This window comes from Aphelocoma coerulescens, chromosome 10, assembly GCF_041296385.1.
Source record: "Aphelocoma coerulescens isolate FSJ_1873_10779 chromosome 10, UR_Acoe_1.0, whole genome shotgun sequence".
NCBI classification, from domain to species: domain Eukaryota; kingdom Metazoa; phylum Chordata; class Aves; order Passeriformes; family Corvidae; genus Aphelocoma; species Aphelocoma coerulescens.
The window spans coordinates 9,901,847-9,925,686 of NC_091024.1; the positions used below are offsets into that span (position 1 = coordinate 9,901,847).

Genomic DNA, 23,840 nt, shown 5'->3' on the forward strand with positions numbered 1-23,840 from the left:
AACAGGCAACGTGAAAATAGTCTGAATTCTAACAACCTACATGAGGAAAACTATAAAATACAGAATGGCAATTAGGCTAATTGTTACCTTTACTTCTCAAAATAAAAAAAATCTGCTCATTTTATTTTAGAATTGCCAGGCTTCTATCCTGCAAGCCTCAAGAAAAACCCAACCCATCCTCTTCCAGATTTATTAGTATTATTATGTAGACAAAGTCCCTGGTTGTACAGAAAGTGACAATGCAACCTATTATTTTCAGGATAAACCAGTTTTCAATCTAATTACCATGTTCTTGTAAATATTCTATATGTTACTAAATAATAGGGCTCACTATCATGGTCTGCATCACACAAATGGCCCTCCAGAGAAAAGGCAAACAGAGGCCCATTGATTCCCATGCACAGAGCCCAAGAGGCCACTCCAGCAGTTTCTTTGCAAGATCAAGACCACAGACAGACCCACAATTGCTGAATTATACTCACCACCACACCATCAAATATGCAAACTGAAGGGATTCATAAAAATCCACTTGATCACTGAAATTGCTGCTCTTTCTTTACTTTGTTTTTTGGTTCCTCTCCTTTTCCATATTAGCCAAGAAATCTACTTTTTCTCCTTTGGCTTGCAATCAACTTTGCCCTCTTGTTCTGTAACTGTAGGTATTGGAAAATACCTACATTTGTTAAAAAACAACCTGAACCTAAGAAAAACAGTGGAGCCAATTCTAGCTGGTTTAATATTTCTAAAAACAGTGCTGTGTCAAAATTCACATTCCCAGCTACATCTGAGCTGACAGTGTCCCTGTCAGAAAAAAATCTCTTTGTAGCAATGCTAATCTCCTTCCAAGTGCCAGTCCAGCCTCAGCTCAGTTTTGACTCAAAACAATGCTGGACAACAACGGTTGCGTAAAAACCCGCAAAAATGTGTTGATAATAAATAAGCCAAAAGGCTTATAAAATAAAAAGCCAAATGGATACATGAGATTGAAATCACATTTTTCCCCCATAAATATGATTTCAGTGCAAAAGCCTTTGATGGTAGGCGTGCCAGTCTGAAAAATAAAGATTAAACATGCAGAATGTTTCCATGTGAGGTTTTGAATGTGTTTTGCTGCATTTTTGGGGGAGAAACACCATCTCTGCTCCATGGAAGATTCAACAGAAACCATCCGTTCTATTCCTCTTGGAATAAACACAGGGAGAGCAAAGGGTTAACCCCTGCTCTCGAGGCATCATTGCCTGGCTGGGGTTGAAGTTTTCTGCTTTCTCTCTCAGAAGGGTCAAATGAATTCACAATAGTTGATTCATAGCCCAGTGTGGAGCTGAAGGACAGAGGTCAGACAGGTTGAATTGCCTGTAATTTGCACAACTGCTCCCATGTTAGCCCTGGACTCACGTCAGCATTCAGCAGCCAGAGGCCCCCAGGACCTCTGTGTTTGGGGTGCACTGATAATGCCCTGTGCAGCGTCAGAGGTGCACTTCTGTTCAGCTTTTCCTGCAATTATCAGGATGCTACTCAGAGCTTGAGAATGACACAGGCATCTATTTAATTTCTGCTAAAAGTAACTTGTCTGCCTCAAAATAAAGGCCACTGTGTAAGCTCTTAGGTGGGCCAAAGCTCTGCTAACACTGTACAGCTTCTCAGCTGGAGACAGGCAGCATGCCTGGCATGGCTGAGCACACTTGTACATCCTGCTAGATAAACACTCACAGGGATCAGACAATGCCTGACATTTGCAATGGGAAAGATGAACAGAAAGCACCATGGGAAAGCACTTTGATGCCTTGTCATATTCCAGGAGAAAATTGTGTAACTTGGATATGAAGGGGGAGCTACTGAAGGGTCTTGAGAGATTCATTAACATACTTGAAATCATTGAACCATAGAGTGGGGTTTGGGTTGGAAGGGGCCTTAAAGATTATCCAGTTCCAACCCCCTGCCGTGGGCAGGGACACCTTCCACCGTTCCAGGTTGCTCCAAGCCCCATCCTTGGACACTTGTTCTTTGCCCTAACAAGAACCCAGGCTAAAAGCCTGATTCACAGCTCCTTAAAGAGGTGACACGCACTAGAAAATCTCACCCAACATCTTGGAGGTCATAGATCCCAACAGACTATGGATCATCTGACTATCATAAACTCATTTTTAAGTATATCACAACGTAGGAGCAAAGAAAAAAAGGAATGTCAAGAGGTTTAGGATATGTAAAGCTGAGCCTTCCTCATATGTTTTAATTTCTGTTCTGTAAATTTGGAGCAGAATAGCTGCAGGATAGCTGGTTTGGGAAACTTATAAACCTGAGAGCTACCATTTTGTTCTAAGGCATCTAAGTTATCATTAAAAACAAAACAGAAGAAGAATTTTGGGGATGCAATCTCAAATATTCAGATAAGGGTGAATATTCATGGATTAACTATCTTGTTGGACTGGTGTCGGAGGCCCAGCCACTGCCAAGCATTGAGGGACCTGACTCTCTGTGAAGGCAAAGATTACATTCCTTTAAAAAATTGGGTTTTAGTGCTGTTAAAGGAGAGCTTACTGCACAGAAATTTTCTGCAGTTTCTCAAAATGTTGAAATTTTGGAATCATCTAACTTCTGAAACTTGCTCTAAACCAAATTGCATGGCATTTTTGAATGTAGGGCCTCTAGTTTGCCTGACATAATTATGTAGCTCAACTATCTCCAAAGAAATATTGTAATATAACTCTTTTATTATATAAGAAAATAGGCAGTAGACACATGTAATCATAAAAAGATTGAGCAGGCTCATTTCCTGAAGTTTATTTCCTTTTCGTAACAAATATTTACTGTCAAATGTTTATTGCTTTTACATTTGGATTTTTTTAATACTTTATTGAATTAAAAATACCACATTACCATTGGCTAAAAGAGGAGACAGCTGTATTTGCCAATAATTTCTACAGCTAATGCCAGTGACCAGTGCCAATTTTTTTTTTGGTTCATATTTTTGTAGACAGCTTTGAGACTTATGATACAAGTATTCTGCAGAGGAGGCCTGAGAAACACAAAGGTGAAAAGAACACAAACTTCAGAGGTTTAAAAATCAAAAGTGATCATTTCCTCTAAAGAATTTCCTTTCCTTGCCATCAAACACCAATTCAGAGTAGCATAACAGGATGTAAATATTTGCTTAAATTAATGGCATGTGACATAACTGATCCAGAGCTTCACAGGGCGAATGCTAATTCTTAATGCACATCTGCAACAGAACTAATGTTAAATAAGGGACTGCAAATTGGTTTTAATCTGCTGAAGTTCTACCAGGCTTTTCAGTAGAAAGCACTAATGTCCTCACAAAATATGCTTTTCTTTGGGAGAAAGGAGAGATGGAGAAAAAGAGCATGGTTTTCATTGTGTTCTAAAGGTATCAGATAATTAGACTGGTGAAAATATCTTGGGAGACACAAGCACCTGCTGTCTGCATCTTGCAGAGAATGGTGCCTCTTGGCACATTATTCTGGCAAGCAACATGTCCCTGAAGCAATTCCAGACTGGACATGCAGCTTCTGTGTGAGAAATGCTGACCACCTACCAGCGGGCTGACATTCTCATTAGGCGCTGGAATATCCAGAAACAAAATGGGTTTTTATCACAACAAGGGAAATAGCAAAAATCTATTCCAAGAGCAGCCCAGCTGGGTGACACCCACACAAGTGGAAGAACTTGAGTCATGCTGGGTAGATCTGAGGTTTTCTTTACAGACCTATATTCTAATACTTTGCTTCCAATACAGTAGTCTTGGTGGTCTGCATTTTCTTGATGGAGCTGGGAAATACAGCCTATCCAGATTATTTTCCTATTGTTTTATATTAGCTAGTTTCCAAGTCCAAAATAAATAAAACAGCTAACGTGAACCTAAGAGCATTTTCCCAGGACTTGCATGTGTTCCACAGTTTTAGTAATTTGGCACTGAGAAACCTCAGTTATCTCTGATTATTATTTTCTTTCTTAACACTGATTTAAGATCCCAAGCTTGTTCAGAATGGGAATGAAGGACAACTAAAAAATACAAATGGCCAGTTATTAAAAGCAAGAAACCTGTCTGTACAGCAGGGGATGCTGCCAGCTGGGGCTGCTGACCCAACACAGCTTCATGACTTTCTTCTGGATGTCTCCAAGGCCACAGTGGAAGCAGAGACTACCCCTCTCCCTGTCTAAAGCAGGGTGCAGACAAGACCTGCTCAGAATTAAAAGATCTGATTATGTGTAAGACCTTATGAAAAGTTTAGCTGTCTAAATTCCAGAGGATGAGTCTGACAGCCTCATCTCAAATACAACCTTCTTCTAGAGACAACAACAATCAGTGTTTCCATTTTGCCAACCAACCACGTGATACAAACCACACTACACCCAAATCCTGATTAAACATTATGTTGCTTAGAAAACTCACAGGATTCTGCACCGAATTCTGTAGGGAAGGCCTCACGAAACAAGCAGACCTCAATATTTCCTCAGCACAGAGTTAAGAGTCAGCTCCTAAGAACACTGCAGTGGTCTGAAGGCCGTGAAACACCCAGCCAGCCATCTAAGCTGACTCTGTGAAAGTAGCCAAACACTCTTGTGAGGAGAGACTTTCACCTCAGCTGAACTTCCAAGAAAACAATCTCTACAGAGCATTTCAGCAAAACAATGTCAAAAAGGAACAAAGTGCAAACACCAGTTTTTCTGAGTCTGCTCTGGGAGATTACCAAGGGCAGTGTGGGGAAAGAAGGATGAGGCCTAAGCAGGAGCTGCTGACACGGAGCTCAAGGCCGTTTGATTTTTCACCAGCAGTGCTGAAACTGAGGGAAGTACAGACTCCTTTTCTCTTCCCCAGGGCTTGGCAGCCTTTTTTCCACTTCCCACCTTGTTTCCAGCTACAACCCACGAGCTCTTACCTCCATATTCTTACAGAACGTGGCATTGGTCCCAAAAAGGATCTGGCACTGCTCGTCGGCGCTGTAGTGCATCCCCGGCAGCTTGTGAGGGAGCCGAACAGAATATTGGCTCCGGGGGTCTGTCACCAGCAGACAGGCGCTCACCTTGGACCTGGGGAGGGCAGGAAGGAAAGATGCCCTTAAGGGAAAGCACCTCTGAACTGCAGTGTTAGATCACTACTACAGAGGAGCTGCTGTCGTCTCTTCAAAAGGAAATCTCATGTGAAACAGTGGGTTTTCCCTGGAAGCCTTCTAAATCATTGAGAACTATGGATAAAAAGGTCCTTAGGAACTCATGCATGACCCCAGACCTCAAGGCAGGACAGACTACATTCACAACATTCTGGGTTCAACATTTGTCTAAACTGTTCCTAGAAATCTGATGGAGACTCAATTCTGCCCTCGGGCAATTCAGCCCAAAGCTTCACCAGCCTCGAAATGACAGCTAGAAAGTCTTCCATCATGTCTCACCTCAATCCCTCCAGCTGAATTCTGAGCCCTTGACTTTTTTTTCTTATCCAACACAGGCATAAAGGGAAGATTTTTCTCCTTGCCTTCACAACAATCTTTTACAAATTGGAATTTCACTGTCACATCTGGGGCCAGATGCAACCAGATGAGTTCAGATGCAACTTCTTTTTCAAATTCATGCCTTTAATGTGGCAGTAAATATCCCATTTTCTTTCATTGTTTTCCTTTCTTTCTCACCTCTAACCCCCAGAGTGGGAAATTTTCCATGCTGAACCCCCTCCTAGCACAAAGTACTGTGCCAGGCACTGTTTGTCAGAGCTGCACTGAAGGGTTAAGACCAGAACTGCAGAGTTCAGACAATTCCAGTGCTTGCTGTAGTACACAAGATTTAACAAGCAGCAGGACAGAAATCCTTCCTGAACAATTGAATATGATGAGCTGAAACATGGATGCAGTAGGAAAGAAGTTAACAGTGAACCATTTTAGACCAACATTCACTGAGGAGTGAGAAAACACATCAGAATTACCTCCAGGCAAAGTCAAGTTTCAATAAAATAAAAGCTATTTAATAATAAGACAGTAAAAGCCATAGCACAAAGGTGCAGCATCCTTCAGCAGAGATTTCTGCAGGCCACCTACACACAGATTTCTGCCATTGAAAAACTGAAGGGCATTTTCTGTAAAAAGAAAGTGATATGGAATTTTTCAAAAGATGTTATCAGCACATTGACAACTGCACATAATTCTTCTGTCTCTCTTCAATCCTCAGTTTCAAGGGGCTATCGCAATGGAGACAGATTCAAACTTGCATGCCCTGATGACACATGTACACTTTTTTAAAAGGAAAATTCTTAATACTTTCACCTTAAAGCAACAGAGTGGATTCTTGCCTGATAGAATATTTGACACTCAGCACAATCCTTACTTTAGGAAGTTTTCAAGGTCATCTCGGCTGCACGAAGACCAGGAAAGGTCACTTGGGTTCCTGCCCTTCACCCATTCTCCAGACATAATGTGAGACCTCCCAGCACAGGGCTGATGATCATCATCGTGGCTCATTCCCATGCTGTTGGATTGGAACAAAACAAGACAAAAAATCTATCGAGTTATGGTGTGGGTTTCTCATTTCCCACTGCCTTTAGCAATGATGCTCTTAGCAATTAACAACTCAATAACAGGCTGCACATACAGCACATAATCAGTCATGTACTGCCCTGGGCACTTGTTAAATAAACGAACTATAGGTTCCTTTAATTTATCTATTGCCTTAATATCAGAGTGTTTGGTGTTTGTGTGTTTGAAACTTTTAAACATGCTTCTTGTGGATTTTCCTCCTAGGAAATGTGACTGAGGGATTATGGGAAGTGAACCTGGAGAAGTGATGTAGCTCAGAGAAGGGTATCTGCTGGAATATTTATTGAAAATTCTGGCTTGCTTTCCCAAATCTAGTGGATATGATCCCTACAAACACACAGACAGAATGATCTAGAGATGGGCCTCTTTTGTTGTTGCATCACCGGGTCTCCAGCTGGCTGGCTGGAGCAAGCCAGGAGCAGTCCCTTTAAATATGGTGTTGCACTGTTTAATCCATGCTATTTCCCTACAAATCTGAGGCTCCTGTTTGCTTTCTGACTGTGCTCTTGGCTTTGCTTCTCCTCAGTCATGGGACTTGACTGTTCAGAGCCCAAACACGACATCCATTTCTAGTTGCAATGAACCAAAACCCCCTTCAGCAGTTTGATAATTATGGCTTAGGTTAAACCACCATCTCTGCTATTTTTAGCTTACAGTGAAGATTATACAGTGGAGTCTATTATTTTAGGTTTATCTCCAGGGACATTATTATTTCTAGCAAAACTACATTTAACATAATTTTTAGACTCAGAAGTTCATAGTTATTCTTGTTTTTAAACCTTTGTGGTTTTTGAACAATGAAGAAACATTAATATCAAGCACATTTTGTTTGATGCATGCAGGAATTATCTAACAGTCTATTAGTAACTCTAACTTCAAAACAGTAAAGAGTAAAATTCCTGGTCCACTAAGTAAATGGGAGTTTTGCCATTGACTTCAACAGAGCCTGGGTTTCACTCTGTATATTTTACCCATGTTGTTTCTACACATAGAGAAAACTCCTCACATGCTAGGATGAAAGTTCCAGCAGTATTTCCCCAATGCAAGTAAGTCCATCTAAAGATTGTGTTCCTAAAAGTCAGAAAAAGAAGGGCTCGGTACCTTGAAGCAAGGGATGTGAGCTTGTCAGGAATCTTCCAGACCTAAGTTCACCCCAAAATGCCAGTTTAGAAGGCTAGTGGGCATGCAGCAATCCTGTTAACTTTTCTAAGGGAGACCAGGCAGGTTTTCAAGGTTTTTTGCAGCTTGTCTGCCTTGTGACTGCCACAGTGCTGAGACTCAAAGCTGGGCCCTTTTTGGGTTCCTACTCTGTTTCTGTGGGATGGGATCTGGCAGCCCTCCTGTTCTGGCAGCTTCCTGAACAGTCTCCTGTTCAGCACATCAGCTGTCCTACCTCAAAAGGGTGAAAACAAATCATCTTCCTGACTTCCCAAGTGCTTTAGGCTCCCTGATTTTATCCCTTCCAGAAAAGACTGGTCTTTGGTCTAGGGTTGTTAATTAAGAAATGCTTTATCTTTCTGATTAACTTCAATTATTTTTTGTCAAATATGTTGAAAGTGAGATTTTGCTGGCAAAAAAACAAGGGTAGCACTTACTAATTAGTACATTCCTGCCCTTAACTTTATTTTAAAGCTGACGTCCTGAAAGATGTCTTTCCTAGGACAAATGCTGAGGCTGCCAGACCTTATTCAGCTTTACTTTTGCAGGGGGTTTGAGGCAGATAAAGAGTATTCTCTATAAAGACTGAATCAGAACTCACACCTCAAGTTATTTACAGGCTTCTTCTGAAATTAATTCAATTCTTACATGTGTGAAATCTACCCATTCCTGAATCATTCCTGTTTTCTTAACAGAGTTTCTTTTAAAAGTCATAAGCATAAAGGAATTGAGCCTGAAAGGAATACCTTTATTGGTATTAAGCACAGGAGCTTTGCCAGTTTTTATTAGCTTGGGATGTGGCCTCAAGGTACACAGGCAACCCCTCCTGGCCTCTCAGTGATGAGTTTCTGGTAGAATGAAACCAGCAGCACCTTTGGAGCCTGTTTTAATTGGCAATGCATAACTTTTCTCAGCATCTACTTTACCTTACAATGACTCACTTGAGAAAATGATTAAATGACCTTCAGGACTAAAGCATACCCTAGCATGCTAACACATTCTTTTCGGAAGTTCAAGGGTCTCCAGCTACATCAAAGGGACCAGGTTTTCCTAAATGTGTAGTAAATGCAATGCTGTGCTGATTCTTTTCACTAATGAATAGTCCACCTCCTTTTAACAGAAATAAATAGGACAGAGCAGTGTGTGTTTGTACTAAACAGCAGTGCAAACTGAATCAACAGTTTACATTTCCTTTGTGACCATCTAATCTTGCCTGCTATTCAGAATTCACATGGAATTAGAAGCAGGTAATCAGTCTCTTGAAATATTCTGCCTTGGGAAATGCTATTCTTACATGAACTGATCTTGAACAAAGGGTTGATAAGAAAAGCTCTTAGATTAGAAGTAGCAATGTCAAAATGACACTGCATTGCCCTCCTGTGCTCCCTGAGACATAAATGTCCATTTTATCAGGAGCCACAAACAGATGCTGCCTGTTACCCTTCACAAAGCCAGCAGAGCCACTATGGATGAGCAGGATTCGGCTTCCCTTTGTGCTGTTACTAGCACAGTCACTCCTCCATCCTAACCCCACGGGAAACTTCAGCCTTTCAGTTCATCACATTCTCCTCCTAAAGACAATGAGATTCCACAAAGGCAAGCAAGGACAGCATAGACTGTCAGCTCTTCAACTCCTTTCATTCAATGTTTACTCAGAGTAAGCACCCTGGGACTCTGGTTTCACACTCCAGCTTCTTCCCTAATATAAATAATGCATTGCTTACCAGTCAAAGACACCAGGGCCTCACTGGAGGTGTCCTGAAGCACATTTACTGTTGTTGTTCATCATGTGTGAGGCCAGAAACAAGCTGACTGACCAGTTTGAGTCCTGACTGTTAACATAATCACAGCAAGGCAAATCTGATCAGGAGTCACAGGGAGGCAGCAACAACAGATCTCTTTGATGCAGTTTTGTTGGAGAACAAGGCTTTAAAGTAGCACTGCTATGAATAAAAAATAGCATGCAGTCTCTGGGAGCTCTGGCCTCCCTGAAGCCTGTGCAGCAGCAATCAGAACTGGGTCAGGATGCCAGAATTGCACTCTGGGCCTGAGCTGGCCAGTTTCTTGTGTAATTCTTTTAAGCTAAACTCAATTATCAGCCCTCTGTCTTCCCACAGCAATGCTGAACGAATGCACTTGCTTTGTTTGTTTGGGTCATTAGTGGAGCTTCTCCTCTAGACAGTTAATGTAACTAAACTGCTCTGTTTACCCTTGGTGTGTTTTCCAGTGTTTCCTGTTATTCTTTACAAGCCTGAGCCAAAGTGCATCAAAGCCTGTGGAAAGCCTACTACTGCCTTCAAGGCACTGCTGCATCTCCAGATTCCTGAGGTCATGTACACAAATCTTCACCAGAACCACTATGACCCTCGATAAAAACCCCAAATCTGAGTTAGAGGATAATGCCAAGGGCTGGGGGAAACGGATTTAGGAGATGCTTAAAATCTTTTCTACAGCTGCAACTCTGTGGCTGATAAGAGATCACTGGAGAAATCTCCAGGACTGTTATGATTAACTTGCCCTTAGCAGGAAGAGATATGAAATAACAAGAGGTAAGTTTGATAGAAAATAACCATCAGCAGCAGAGCTTTCCTTCAGAAAAAGGGTAGCAAGTGAAAGAAAGAAATATGAAAAAGGGAAGCCTAAAAAAAAGACACCCAGAAGTGAAAATGCCACAAAGTAAGAACACCTCCATCCCCTCGCTGAAAGTCAAACCATTCCATTTGCCTGCAAATAACTCAGGGTGAGTCAAATGCTGGATCACTTTAGAAACTCACGGCTATCAAGGCTACCCAAGGTGTCCTGGCTGTCACCCCAGATGCTTATTAAACATGCATGACAAACAATTGACTGCTCTCCACACAACTGCACTTACCTCAGGCACCACTTCTCAAAAGGGCAGGGAGGATGTCTAGCTGCCAAGAAGGAAATGAGGACAGCAGGCCGTCTCTCACTTCCACAGACAGAAATCCAAAGGAGTCTTTCCAAAGAACCAACCCAAAAAGAGTTGCAACTGTGTAAGTTCAGCAACACATTAAATAGGAAGAGCTCCTTGGGGCCAGCCCTGCAGACCAACATGGACTCATAGAATTGATCAAAGAGCCCGTTACAGCTGTATCTCAAATACAGGGGGGGAAAGAGAAGGCAGTGAAACCTCATGCTCCAAGTGAAAAGCTCAGTGGGACCACTAAGGTTTTAACATTTCTGCCTAATACTTGATTGCTGGGCAGGATGCTTTCTCTACCTGTGACATGCCTTAGCCTGAAGATGTTCTCCTAAAGGCTTTGTTTCTGCAAGGGAACATTGCTACGAGCTACAGGCAGTACCAGCCTTGCATGTCACCACTGACCTTTTCAGAAGAGAATATGAGAAAAGTCATTCCCTGTGACCCAGCTTGCCATGACTCACCCACAAGTAATCCAGCAATAAATGCAGAGCCAGGACTAAGCACAAGATTTCTTTCTAAAGCCCACTGGAGAAATATAAATGCAAAGGGAGGGCAGACTGGACAACATCCTTGCAGAGTGGGAGATGGAAGAGAGAAGGGGAGCTGTAATATATCTGCTCTGGCATGTCAGCGTGGGCAGGATGACAGTACCCCATGGAAGGACAGCTATTTAGACATGCACAAATGCCATCTGTTTTTCCATATGAACGATGTCCATATGAAGGACAAAATTTCTCCCCTTCCCACCTCTGACTGGGTTTCAATGAAGGTTGGAGAAGGGAGTCCCACCTCTGCAGTGCAGCCAGTGTCAACCACAAAGGAAGATGCTGGCACTGAAGGAGGTTACACAGGGTGCATGGCTGGCAGCTGAGAACATTAAACATGGCCATTAAACTCAAATCCAAACAGGTCACTAAGCAGAGGACATACATCAACAGTTCTCAGCAGCTTCTGCCTTGGGCGGGGTTTGAAGCAGGAGTGGAAGACAGCACCCTACATCATCCAGCCTGTGAGCTGTCCGCTTCCAAATTGAGTTCAATGTTAGGAATTTTTATTAACATTTGAAATTGAAGCTGCATCACTGGAAAGATGCCTACTTCTGAACTGGTTCAACATGTTTAACATTTCAATATAAAATGCTGATCATCTTGCAAGTTATGAGGTTTCCATCCAGTTGAGAATAAAGGCGTAACAGAGGAAGAAGTGAAGTGGGGGTGCTCATTTGAGCTGGAACTGCAATAGGAGCGGCAGTGCAAAGGGAGGACAGTAACTTTGAGGGGGAGACCCAGGGAGGTGATGCCTCCAAGAGAAGCAGAGACAGCCAGAGAGGTCAGACGGGCCCAAGGGAGGCTTGGACAAACTAACAAATCCTGGGAAAATGCTGAGGTGAGCTGAGCTCTCACTGAGGGAGGAGGCAAGGAAACATCTTGTGCAACTTTCCTACAAAACCAGCGGCCACTGAGGCCATTGGCTTAATGGAAAACAGGCTTTTTCACCCTCTGCTTTTCAAACATGTAAACACTGTTTCTTAAATATGCTTTGACTCTTCTGGAAACTGTCAGGAGCATTTTGGGGAGCTGTGATGAAGAGAGGGAGGTGATCCTACTTAAAGCACTTGAAGTAACAGAGGGTAGTTATTGCGTACACAGTGTTATCTAGTTCAGGATGGATGCTGTACTTTTGAGTTTTTTTTAATCAAGAAAATCAACATTTAAAGGGAGCCATGACTACTGGACTCTTGTTTTCATAACCAAGTTTATGTCACTCTCCAATAATGAAGTAACCAGATATTTTATATGGTTATCTACTCATCAAGCAGCCAGGAAGTCAACAACAGCGAGTGAGAACACATGAACGCCTATGGTGAATAACAGTGTGGAAAGCTGTGGTTTATTCAGCTGCATGACAGATCCAGCCCTTTATGATATGGTTTTCATTTAAAAAGGATTAGCTCTTTTGCCTTGGAATCTGGAAGGCAGCAAAGTACGAGCTTGTGCCACAGGGAGAGAGAGCACATGAGAGTGGCATGGCAGGGACAGAAGGCACGTGAGTGATATGGTAGGGACAGAAAGCACATGAGACTGACATGGCAGGGACAGACAGAACATGAGTGACATAGCAGGCACACCCACTGGGGTTTCACACCCAAACATTTTATCTAAATGCCCGCTGGCATAAACACCAGACCTTTACATGGTTTGATTGAAGCCTAACCAAGGTCATGAAGAACAGGCTGAATCATCTTAGGATCCTCTCCCCAGTAACATCACATGCTCACATTATTGACTCCTTTCTCAGACATTTCACAGACATTTACTCATGGGATTCTCCCTGAGGAGCCCTTGCTGTTTCACAGAGTGGGTGATTCACAGCAGGACAAGCATTGCCTGATGTATTCCAGCACCTTTGGTGAGATGAAGGAATCCAGCTGCAACACAACTGAACATCCACCATTCCAATGGCCTCTCTCCACTGCTTCTGATTTCTAGGATGTGGCCCTTGCATATCAACCTTTTCCTGAAAAAAATTCACAGTTTCTGGTAAGAGCTGGCAGGTTCTGAGGCTGCAGGGGCAGAAAAAAAAGTACTCCACCAAATACAAAGTCCTACAAAATGCTAAAGTTGATCAATATATGTACAAATAAACTTGGCAGAAACTCAGCATCGAAGAGGTAGCAAGAAGAGGATTCCTTCTGATCTCAGTACTCCCTCCTTTCCAAGATCCATTTAGCATCTTACACAAATCTTTCCTCTCTCCTTCCTTAAAGCACTTTCCCAACTCCATGCAGGCATCCAACCACATGCTGAGCATTTCTACACCCTCTCAAACGCTTTGATACCTGTCAACAACATACAGCAGATTTCTGACACAACAGCACCAGTAGGAGTCAAGGACTGCTTTAATTCCTTCAATCAATCCCTGCTGAAGAGGTGAACACAGATATATCCAAAAACACTCACTGTACAACATGGATCAGCAACTCTCTACTGGGAATCGCTTGTCTGACACTGGCTATTTGTCATGATCACAGCTGAGCTGTGACCCTAAAGTAAAAATAATTCATCTGAGGATATCTCCATGAAAATGTTTGCATTAAGCCGTACTAAACTGCCCTCCAAGAGATTAAATCCACTTCTTGGACATACAAAATTCTTTGTTTCTCACTTGCTTCAATTTGGTTTCAGAACACAGAGAACTGTTGCAGAAGGAGCACAGTGACTATGAATGAACCAGTGGTGGGCAGAGAAGGACTGCTCATTCCACAGAGGCTGCTGTGCTCCATCTGTAGCTCCTTGTTTTTGGAAAGCACCCTGGGGCACAGCAGAAGAAACAAGCTGAAGGGTAACAAGCTGTTTGCTTTCAGCACTGCCTGAAGTGGGTGAGAATGAGACCTCCGAAAATGTGACATGCATTTCCTCAGAAGATGAAAAGGGAATATAAATGGTAGGGTGGAAAAAGACCAAACCCTGGGATAGCTGGGTGGGATTTCCCACACACGAGGGAAGAGAGACAAAAGCTCAGTGAGCACTGATGGCCCTGTCACTCACAGTGTCAGAAACCCCAGGGGCTGCTCTGTGTGCAACCACTTTTCCAAAACTCCTGTGAAACCCCTGAAAGCCTCCAGTCAACTGCATTAAACGACCAAGTGCCAAACCTGAATGCAGAGCTACAACACAAGACACCCTTAAAAGAAAACCAAGGAGAGGGGAGAGATGGTGTGGAATGTTTGCCAAATACGTGCAACACAAGTAACCCAGATGTCCCACACTCTGCCCCATCAGGAAGCCACCCACAGCTGAGCGCTGGGGAAGTGGGACAGCCTGGGGAATGCACTGTAGGAGTCAGGAATGCTGGCTGCCTTCCCCACACTGGGAGATGAATTCTCCATTCCTGTAGGTGAGAATGAGGAGATGGCCAACATCAAAAGACAAAAAGGTGAGAAGTGAATGTAATATATAAATTCTACCAGCATCAAGTGTTCTGCAGTCCCCAGACAAGGCAGTGGGTATATGTTTTATGGTTCTCAGAGCAGCAAAAGTCCTTTTCACAGAAATATATTTCATCCTCTTTCTTGGTCCACATTGTCAATCACTGTGGGTTCGCAAATGCAGTGCAAGAAGAAATCCATCCTTATGTGATCCTTTTGCACTGATTCACCAACACAACAGGTGACTGCAGTGGACAGTAACAAACCTCTGGGCTCACTTTTGCTTCCAAAAATGAAAAAACCCACCAGCACTAGCTAGTAAAAAAATTGCACAGGAAATGCATGATCCAATTCAAAAATTTTGTTTCCATTAGTGGCACTCCCACACACTGGCTCCCTAAACTCCTGGGATTTTTCATAATGGTTCAGCTGCTAAAATAATTTATAGTACCAGAACCACCTGGCCTTGGCTGTTCGTAAATGATTGTAGAAGTTCAGCAAGTTATCTCAGTTTCACTCATTTTATCAGCAGGGAGAGACTCGATATCAAACAGGAATGTTGCAAATTATGGCTTGGTATCAAAGCAATTTGGAAATGATATGTTCAGACCAATACTGAAGTGAAATTCTTTGGGTAGTGGGTGTGCCTGGTTGCCTACAAACCTCAAGGCTAATAAAGTCAAGTTTGCTTTCATATTGTCTAAGAAAGCGACATGAGGAAAGTAAAAAACTACTTGAAAAGACACTCTTGCTTTGAGTAACTTTGGCTTGAACATGTTAATGTGAAGACAAATTACAGAGAAAGAAGAATGTCTTTTATTTTCATAAGATACTGTTTTAGAGGGTCTCTAGATGGTAAGAGGTGCAGGGTGTGTGTCTTTTATCTGGTGACAGCTTTCTGGAGATGTCTATGAGCTTTTCTCATGTGATTCTGTTCATTGTGCTCAGAGGGGCTCCTGCAATCACACATTTGGCAAACCTGGCAAGGTTACTTGAACACACACCATAAACAGCTCAGAAGGAGCTGCAGGTATGGAGAGTAGTACTTAAAGTATAAAAAGAAAGTATGGATATATTTTCCTAAGCAAACAAATTGGCTTTTTCTTTGACTGGAGAAAACTCTCAGGATCATATCTGGATTAGTACTGGAAATGTGTCAATAACAGAGTAAAATAATGGAGAAAGAGGTAAAAAAATATACCCAGTGGAGATGGCACTTCAAGTGAATAGATGGGAAGTGATGCTTGTACACAAAGGCAGGAAAGCTGATGACAATGTCGTTGTTACAATGCTCCTGTAAGAAAACCCAGTTTGCTGCATTTCTTTAAAGCTACTAAACACAGGCAGTCTGCATTTTTATCAAAATGTGACCACTGCTGACTCATGGTAGCTCATGATGGATACTAGGGAAGAGTTCTACCTTTGACCAAATCTACCCCACGTTACACAGCAAGCCACTTTACTTGAGATGAAAGAGGAAGCAGACAGGAAAGAATTCACCCACTGAAAAGTGCTGGTGGTTATGTCTTCAGGAGGAAGAAAGGAAGCTGTGCTTTTCCTTTGAAGGAAAGATACTTTCCCTAAGTACAGAGACTACCTAAACTAAGAAGCAAACTGTTTCTAGGGAGTATTTGTTCATCCTGCCGCCTAGTTTTACTGTGTGCAATTAAAATGAGTATTTAAAATCTAGATTAGAAATCTGTCACTTCATTAGCTGTCTCTGGAGTGACACTGGCAAACAGAAGGGTGGGAGGAAGGGAGCCCAGCGGGGAGCAGGTGGAAGAGCCAGGCAGGATTTGGACTGTCACTGGCAGGTGAGAAACAGCTACCAGAGGGTGAACATGAGAAACTTCTGAGAGGTCAAACTGTCCCATATGTGGATAAAATCTGGTGTATTAGATGAGCGTCCCAGTGCACTTTGAAACAGAGACAGAAGGTACAGTGAAAAATACTCATTTTTAACGCCCTGAGCTAATTAGAGCCCAGCAGGAAGGAAATTTTCAAGCTAGTCAGAGCAAACCATTATGATCATATTCCTTTTGCTTTGATTTGTTTTACCTAAGCAAGAGCAAAAGCAGAAGACTGAGAAAACTGTGGGCTCTCCTCTTTTTTTTGGAAACTGGGGTTCAAGTAAAGACATAGATAACAAACTCCCTGCTGGGATGGATCCAGCAATGGAAAGAGGCCTGGCATCCGATGTAGGGACGATTTTGCAAATGGAAAGGGATCACCAAGAACAAAGCAGGCCTGTTTATTTCATTTCTCCAGTAAACTCTTTTTTGCTGAATTTTACTTCCCAACACAACTGTTGGCCAACAGGCAGCCAACCCTGTTCCACCCCAGCACAGCCTTCCACTGACGTAACAGCTAAAGGGAACCACATTTTTAGAGGCAACAACATTTCCACTGGCATTGCTGCTGCTGACTTACTACCAAAGGCTTTTCCAAGTGACAGTCTGGGATTTATCACCTTCCCCAGCTCGGGAAGTCATTTTCACCTGGAACCTGTTGAACTCAGCAAGCCAGGCTAACAGCACGGGTTACAGGCTATTGGAACACAACTGCTAGTGGAAAAGTAAATATTTCATCTAGATCACTGCCCCTGTATAAAAACAAATTATTATTTGGTAAATGGCACTTACAAACCTAATGTTTCCTGCGCTGATGTGTATTGGGAGGCTGCACAATGGGGACTTGTACTGTCCCCGTGTTTTGGGTCACTGGGTGCACCAGGCTGTTGCCAGCAAAGCCAGTGGAGTATGAAATCAGAACCCTTGTGGCAGGAAGCAGATGCAAGATTTGCCAAATCATTACGGCCCAGCTACTTAACACAGCCCTGGCTTACTCAGCAGAGTAAGCCTTCAAAAAGAAAGGCAGAGCTGGCAAGGCTACAAAGCTATTGATTAAACAAAAATTGTGTTTCTAAATGGCTGTCCTTCGCCTGTTTGGTGCAGTTTTATTATGTTAAGTAAAGCTGTACAAGATGCTCAAAAACAAAGAAATTAGAGGGACTGCAAGGGAATGTTGCTTCCCTAGGGGTTACACAGAGATCCTTCACAAAGCAGAGAGTAAAACCATAGAAACCCTTGCCCAGAACTAATGTTTGCCACAAGAGTGCAGAAAGCAACAGGACATGGACATTCCCACGCCCAGTTCCAATGTTATTACATGCCAGTACTGTAAATAAACTATCAAATTTGGATGGCACAAAGGTGAAACAGATAATCATGATAGAGGGAAGGTACCCTGCCACCATCCCAGGATTAGCAGGTTCAGTGAATGCACCTGGAAATATCTTGAAGCTTTACATAAAACTAAAAAAACACACCCAAACCCAGGCCTATTATCCAGAGCACATGATACTACCAAACCTCCCCATTTCTCCTCCCCAATCTTCCTTTTCTCTGTGTGATTTCCATACATAATTTTCTCTTTTTAAAAATTTTTCTCTGTGTGATCCCAACTGTCATTGCAAAAACAACCTGCTGAAACAAGGTTAATACCACAGGGATATTCTATTTCTGGGACTCAAATTAACTTACTCAGGTATCTCATGCTGTCTTACAGTGGGCCAACACACCTTCAGTTTAGTGTTGCTCCACCACCACCTCCTCCCCAGATCAAACCATCCATGCTGGCAGAAGTCTCCATTGATATTTTTTTTTTTAATATGTTTAAACAAGTCTTTGATCTCTGCTTCCTTTTGACTGACTTAGGACATGGTTTTCAGAAAGTTATTATCAAGCTACTAAGGTACCTGATAATAATTTGTTTTATCTAAACCAGACTCCTCAGTGTGTTACCAGAAGTGGAAGAAGCATCTCCTGAAATTTTAGGATATACCTATTCTTTCTCAGGACCAGAACCTGTAATTAAATAACTGCTTTGGTTAGACCACACCACTCCGATGTACAGACACATATGATCAAATAGGCAGTGTTCCATTATGTCCTTTGGAGTTGTACAGAGAAGGGCAACTTAACTGTGAAAATGTGCTTGCAATTATCTGTGGAAGAATGAAACCTGGGAGGAGGGGAGCATGAAAAGGGAGCCTGGGAACACAGAGAGAGAGAGACATTCCTCAACAGATTTACAACACAAATGGCAGAAAATAAAATTAGCAACTCCAGGGTGGGTACGGACCGCTGCCAGCATTTTTGGCCAGCCTCAGGGTATGTCTACACAGCAGCCAGTCACTCCCAGTATTCCTGAGACTGCAATATACTGGAACAGCTACGTCCTCCTGTTAATTTAAAGTGGGGATTCTGGCACCAGGAGAATAGAGCTGGGGCAGGCACTGCCTGAATCCAACTCTCCGGCTACTCAGGAAGTCCTGGTGCAGCAAAGTCATTAATACCTGAGCTTGCTAGAATAAAGCTTGCATGGGATTGCCTCTGGCTCCAGTGCTCCTTGGGATCCAAGTGACCTTGATTTTCCACCACTCCAAATGCAGAGATGTGAGTTCTGACACACAGCATGGTCAGAAGGGCCACACAGGGTTTATGGAGGCACAGAGGGAACCACAGCTCCCCAACACAAGGCAGAATCTACACCCAAACTGCCAGCAGTGCCACTGGAGAGGTTTATCCAGTCACTGGGCTGATCCTGTCAGCCACAGGCTACATCCTTGAGCCATCCCTAACTGGATATTACCCTATAGACACACAGGATAAGTATCTCTTTGCAAGAGCTCTCTCTTATAGTAAAACATTAATTCACAGGAGTGAATAAGATGCCTGTGGGCATGTGTTAAAGAAAAGTCTTTAACTACATGCTGAAATCCTACCCTGTGAATAGAAGTTTGGCCTCATTTGCAATACAGAGGGAACAGAGTTATAACTAAAGTTGTCTGGATAAAGTCGCCTGAAATTGAGACTTTGGTGCTTCTGCACGTTTGATTCTACAACTTCAGTAATGTTGGTTTTCATACCTTTTGGGAGGTAAGAAGTAACCTGGGGACACACTGGTGTATTTCTGCAATAGCAACAAAGAAAAATGTTCCACAGAAATTCAGGTCAGGCAGAACCTCCCTGATAAATGTGGGACTAACTCAGAGAAACACAGAAAAGAAAAAGAAGCTCCAGTGAGAGCTTTTTTTTTTTTAAAAAAGGTTAAAGTCAGCCAGGACAGAAACTACACTCAGCTGCCTCCACTGGTAAAGCCCTGAGTTCAAGGGTTAGACTGTTCTGAGCTGCTCTAAAAAAGTCAGAGGGTTGTTGGCATTTTTTCTTTTAAAACAGCTTCTCAGATCCCACATCCTGCACCTAAATGTTATAACCCCAGGATAAAAGGAGAGAATTTTTAGCAGAGGTCCTTCCATTTCTCCATGGTTTCCAGAACCACTGCCCTTGCCCCACCACCATGAATTTGGCTGTTTGGAATCATGAGACAGGCTGTTCCAGAAAAAATAAACAGGTTTCTATCAGCACAGTGTGCACTCTGCAGCATTACCTGTGTGCAATATCTGTCACATTTACTGGGGTGATCCTCAGCTTCCACATGAAACTTTTCATTTTTAAAATGCATTATGACCAATTCTTTATAAACTGCGGGGCAGGGGAGAAGTGGGACAATTTCCTGCTTGGTTCTCAGGAATTAAACTTCAATAGCTGCACGACAGTGACTGGGCTTTGCTGGTCTAAGTTGTTACAGGGCATCATTCTGCACTTTTGGGATCCACTCAGGGACATTCCTCCTCAGCTTGCAATATTTTCACATTCTGGTACATCTGCATGAATCTCTCTGCTGGGTGCTTAACTGCACAGATCAGGGAGGCCAAGTTTATTCACAAGTCCATCAGCACAAATATCAGGCCACAAAGGGCAGGCATATCCAGAGTGCTTTTCCCTTACCTGCAACACCACGAGGCTTGAGACATAGCACAAAGGCCATACTTCATCATGCAGCAAATAATTATGCACCCTGAAGTAATTTTAACCAAGCTACAGCTATTAATATCTAACATCTAAAGCAAATAATCACACTGGAGAGAAACCTGCTGGTTCCAAACCCTTCTCTTGTCTGATTCCAAGCCCTGAGCTGTTTGGTTTGTGCATTATGGGCTTTTTACCTTTGGACTCGTTTTTGTCCTCATCTGTTTCAGCTTCAAGTTTGAGGCCATGCGGTTTCAGGCTGCTGGCAAGAGCCAGCTCCTTGCTCATTGTCAATTGATTTTAATTCCCTTTCCTAAGGGCATCTGCCCCATTGTGGCTCCCAGCCACACCACCTCCGGCTATTCTCTCTCCCCATCCAGGCAGTGCCAGGTTCTGTTGGCTCATGAATGGGAATCTTCCCTCCTCACCCAAGCCTGCCCCTGTCCCACAACAGGAAAACTGAGGCTGTTGAAAGAAACAGGAATGGCAACAAAGCTGGCATTGTTGTCCTGAAAAACCACTGGCTGCAGCCCACCCTGCTTCGTTTGGGATAACGGATATATGGATGAATCCCAGCTTTTGTTTCAAAAACTTATTTGACTTTTTCTTTGGAAAAGGACTTGAAAATGGTAACAAAGTCACTGCTGTAGGCAAAGAGAAAACTAGGAGGGGGGGAATTGGCACTATTTTTCTTCAAGTCGGTTGTTCAGGGTGGTCTTCAGGGTGTGAATCTCAGATCAGCCTCACACTGGTGCAGTTCATGGAGGAGGAGGAGGAGGGAAGCACCAGTCAGGATCCTGGTGACAAAAGTAGGGCATTTTTAAGCTTTTATGGATGGACTTGCCCTGCAAATCTGAGGAAAGATGAGAGTAAGAAATGCTCAGTGTTCATATTATGTTTATGATATGAAGACCTCAGACTCGTACATTTTAAGACTTCAGTGACCACTGTGATCCCTGGGTCTTCCCTTCTGTGTAGGTCAGGACTCCACCCAGCAAATCCTGGATAAAATCCAACAAACTGTGGTTACACTCAAGTGTGCTGTTTCCAAAGACATCCACTATTGACCCAGCTGACTGAAGGAACAAGACTTGCTCAGGGTCCTGTCTTGTGTGGGAAAAGTCTATGATTTGCAGCCTCAATACACAGTCACTCGGCTCCCTGCCTGTAACCTTTTTGTAATAGCAAGATTCTTCTCCTGGATCCAGTGCAGAAAAAACTGTGTCTAAATACAGATGGATGCTCCCTCTGTGTCCATGGACCAAAATTATCAGTACAGACTTGAAGATTTAAATACAAAAATCACGTCGCTCACCCCATCATCAAGCAAAAACTCCACAGGTTAAACCTAAAGATGAACTTTCATCCTTCAACTTTCAGAGGACCTATTTCATCCTAATGGACCTATTTAATGGTGTATCTGTGTTTTCACAGTGCAGCTGTCCGGAATGGTGTTTTTTGCAGTCAGTCCAAATGACATTAGTGGCAGATTAGGAATCTGACACATCAATTAGTAATCCATTCACTTTTTCCAAAGTCCACATCAGAAACTATCTGTGAATGCCAAACTGGGCTTGTGATCTCCACAGACATTTGTTAGTCTTAAGGAAAGAATAATAAATCTCAGCTTTTCTACACTCATAAGGAAATAAGACTTCAATAAAGCTCAAAATTGTGGCTCTCCAAAATTTATATTTTTGCCAATATGGATGTAAGTTTTGATTGGATTTTGTTTTAAATTAAGAAACTTGCACCTAGTTTTCCTTGGTTTTCATTTTTGAAGCCCGTCAGCTATTCTTTGTGTTCGTGTCTGCAATGGGTTTCTTTACATTTCACTCAAACCTCTGAGTTTGTAAGTAAAGTCTGCAAAGAATTCTTCTATTTGCACAAGACATGCTGAAACAGGATTGCTCAGAGCATCTTACTGCAGTTCAACACCAGAAGGCCTGACACCCTGTAAGGTCAATGAAAAGATTCCTGCTGGCCTCCAGAAAGGCACCATTCAACTGGCCAGAGGTTGAGATGAGCAGCCAGGCCACTGGTGGGTGACAGCACAGTGGGATGATTCTAATACTCAGGTTGGGGGGAGACAGACATGGCATTTTCCCCCCTCTGTTTTGATTTGGCAACACTGGGGGTTGATTATGCTGCTGGAGGCAAGGCAGAGGGGGAAGAAGGGTTTGCCCCAATGTGTGACAGAGAATTGCAACTCCTTGTGAAACAGGATAACCTGGAACATGTCCCCAAACACCTGTGGCAGCAGAATCCTCCCAACAGCTTCTACAACCTTCAGCTGGAGCCTTCCTGGCTCCTGTGCCCTCCAAGAACAGCATTACCCAGATAGCTTGGGTCCCTAAGCTGGCCCTTACAGACCCCCACACCCCTTCAGTTCTCCTGAAATAGTTTACCAAGATGAAGGCAAAGAAAGAAAACTGGCAGAGGAAAGACCTTAGGGTCTTACCAGCAAAACTGCCCTCAGAAAAGGAAATGGAGTTCGCAATTTTCTGCACAGATGGGGAGCTGTATCCAAGGGCATTACATCCCCTATTTATGATGGGGATTTTTTTTGCAAAGCATTATTAGAAGGAAGCTTGTCAGCTCTGCTGAGAAACTTGGCAAACACCAGGGCAGACCAGTCTCACTCTTTCACACAGCTGGATTTTCTGCAGCTCAAGTATTTTTCCCTCTTGCTCTTGGCCCATCCAAAGATGAGTGCTGAATTTTCCTTAGCATTACCCACAGGTTAGTTTGTTATTAAATTTAGGCTCAGTTTAACATATTGGCATGTAATTTAAATAAAACCAGAGCCAAACGTCCTTTTCTGCTGCAACCACCCTCAGTTTGGCTCAGCTGCCTTTGGTGTCACTGGAGGGTGAACAGGAGATTCATTTTGGTAGGTAACCTAAATACCCTCCATGCAACTTCGAAACACATTGCCATAAAGCAATTATTTGTCATGGAATGAGATTGGCCAGAACCTCAACATGCTCCATTGGCTCTGACTTAGCTGTGAAATACTTCTTACTGTAGGAAAGGAAGATACACCAGACACATGAGCTGTAGGAAGGGTGCAGACAAAACTCGGGCACAACTTCTTACTACAGGAACAAAGATGGGATTTCCTTCTGAGGCTGAAGAAAGGAGTGCTTGAAAATCCCACAGGCACAGTCCTGCCCCCTGTATAACTCTGTTCCTGGTCTAATTCTGTACCTTCCACAGTCTGTGACACTGCAACCAGAGTGATGTCAATGGAAAGGGGAAAAAGCTCATAAGGATTATGAGTAAGTGCGTGTGACACTGGGTCCGGAGAGCAGGGAATGTGGAGCTGACCTTTGGTTAACTCATTATCTGCACTAAGAGGATGCAGCTGACTCTTCCAGTCAATTTTGTTTTCT

General features: G+C 43.0%; 1 protein-coding gene across 2 annotated transcripts in view; it reads right to left on the reverse strand.

Moving 5' to 3' along the window:
- ADAMTS17 (ADAM metallopeptidase with thrombospondin type 1 motif 17) overlaps window positions 1-23,840 on the reverse strand; it is a 157,317-nt gene that overhangs the window by 72,819 nt on the left and 60,658 nt on the right. For both annotated transcript variants that reach the window (XM_069025817.1, XM_069025816.1), the window contains exons 9-10: window positions 6,334-6,474; window positions 4,899-5,049 (exon numbers count right to left, since the gene is read on the reverse strand). In XM_069025817.1, coding sequence (XP_068881918.1) covers window positions 4,899-5,049; window positions 6,334-6,474 — 292 coding nt within the window. The remainder of the gene's footprint in view (window positions 1-4,898; window positions 5,050-6,333; window positions 6,475-23,840) is intronic.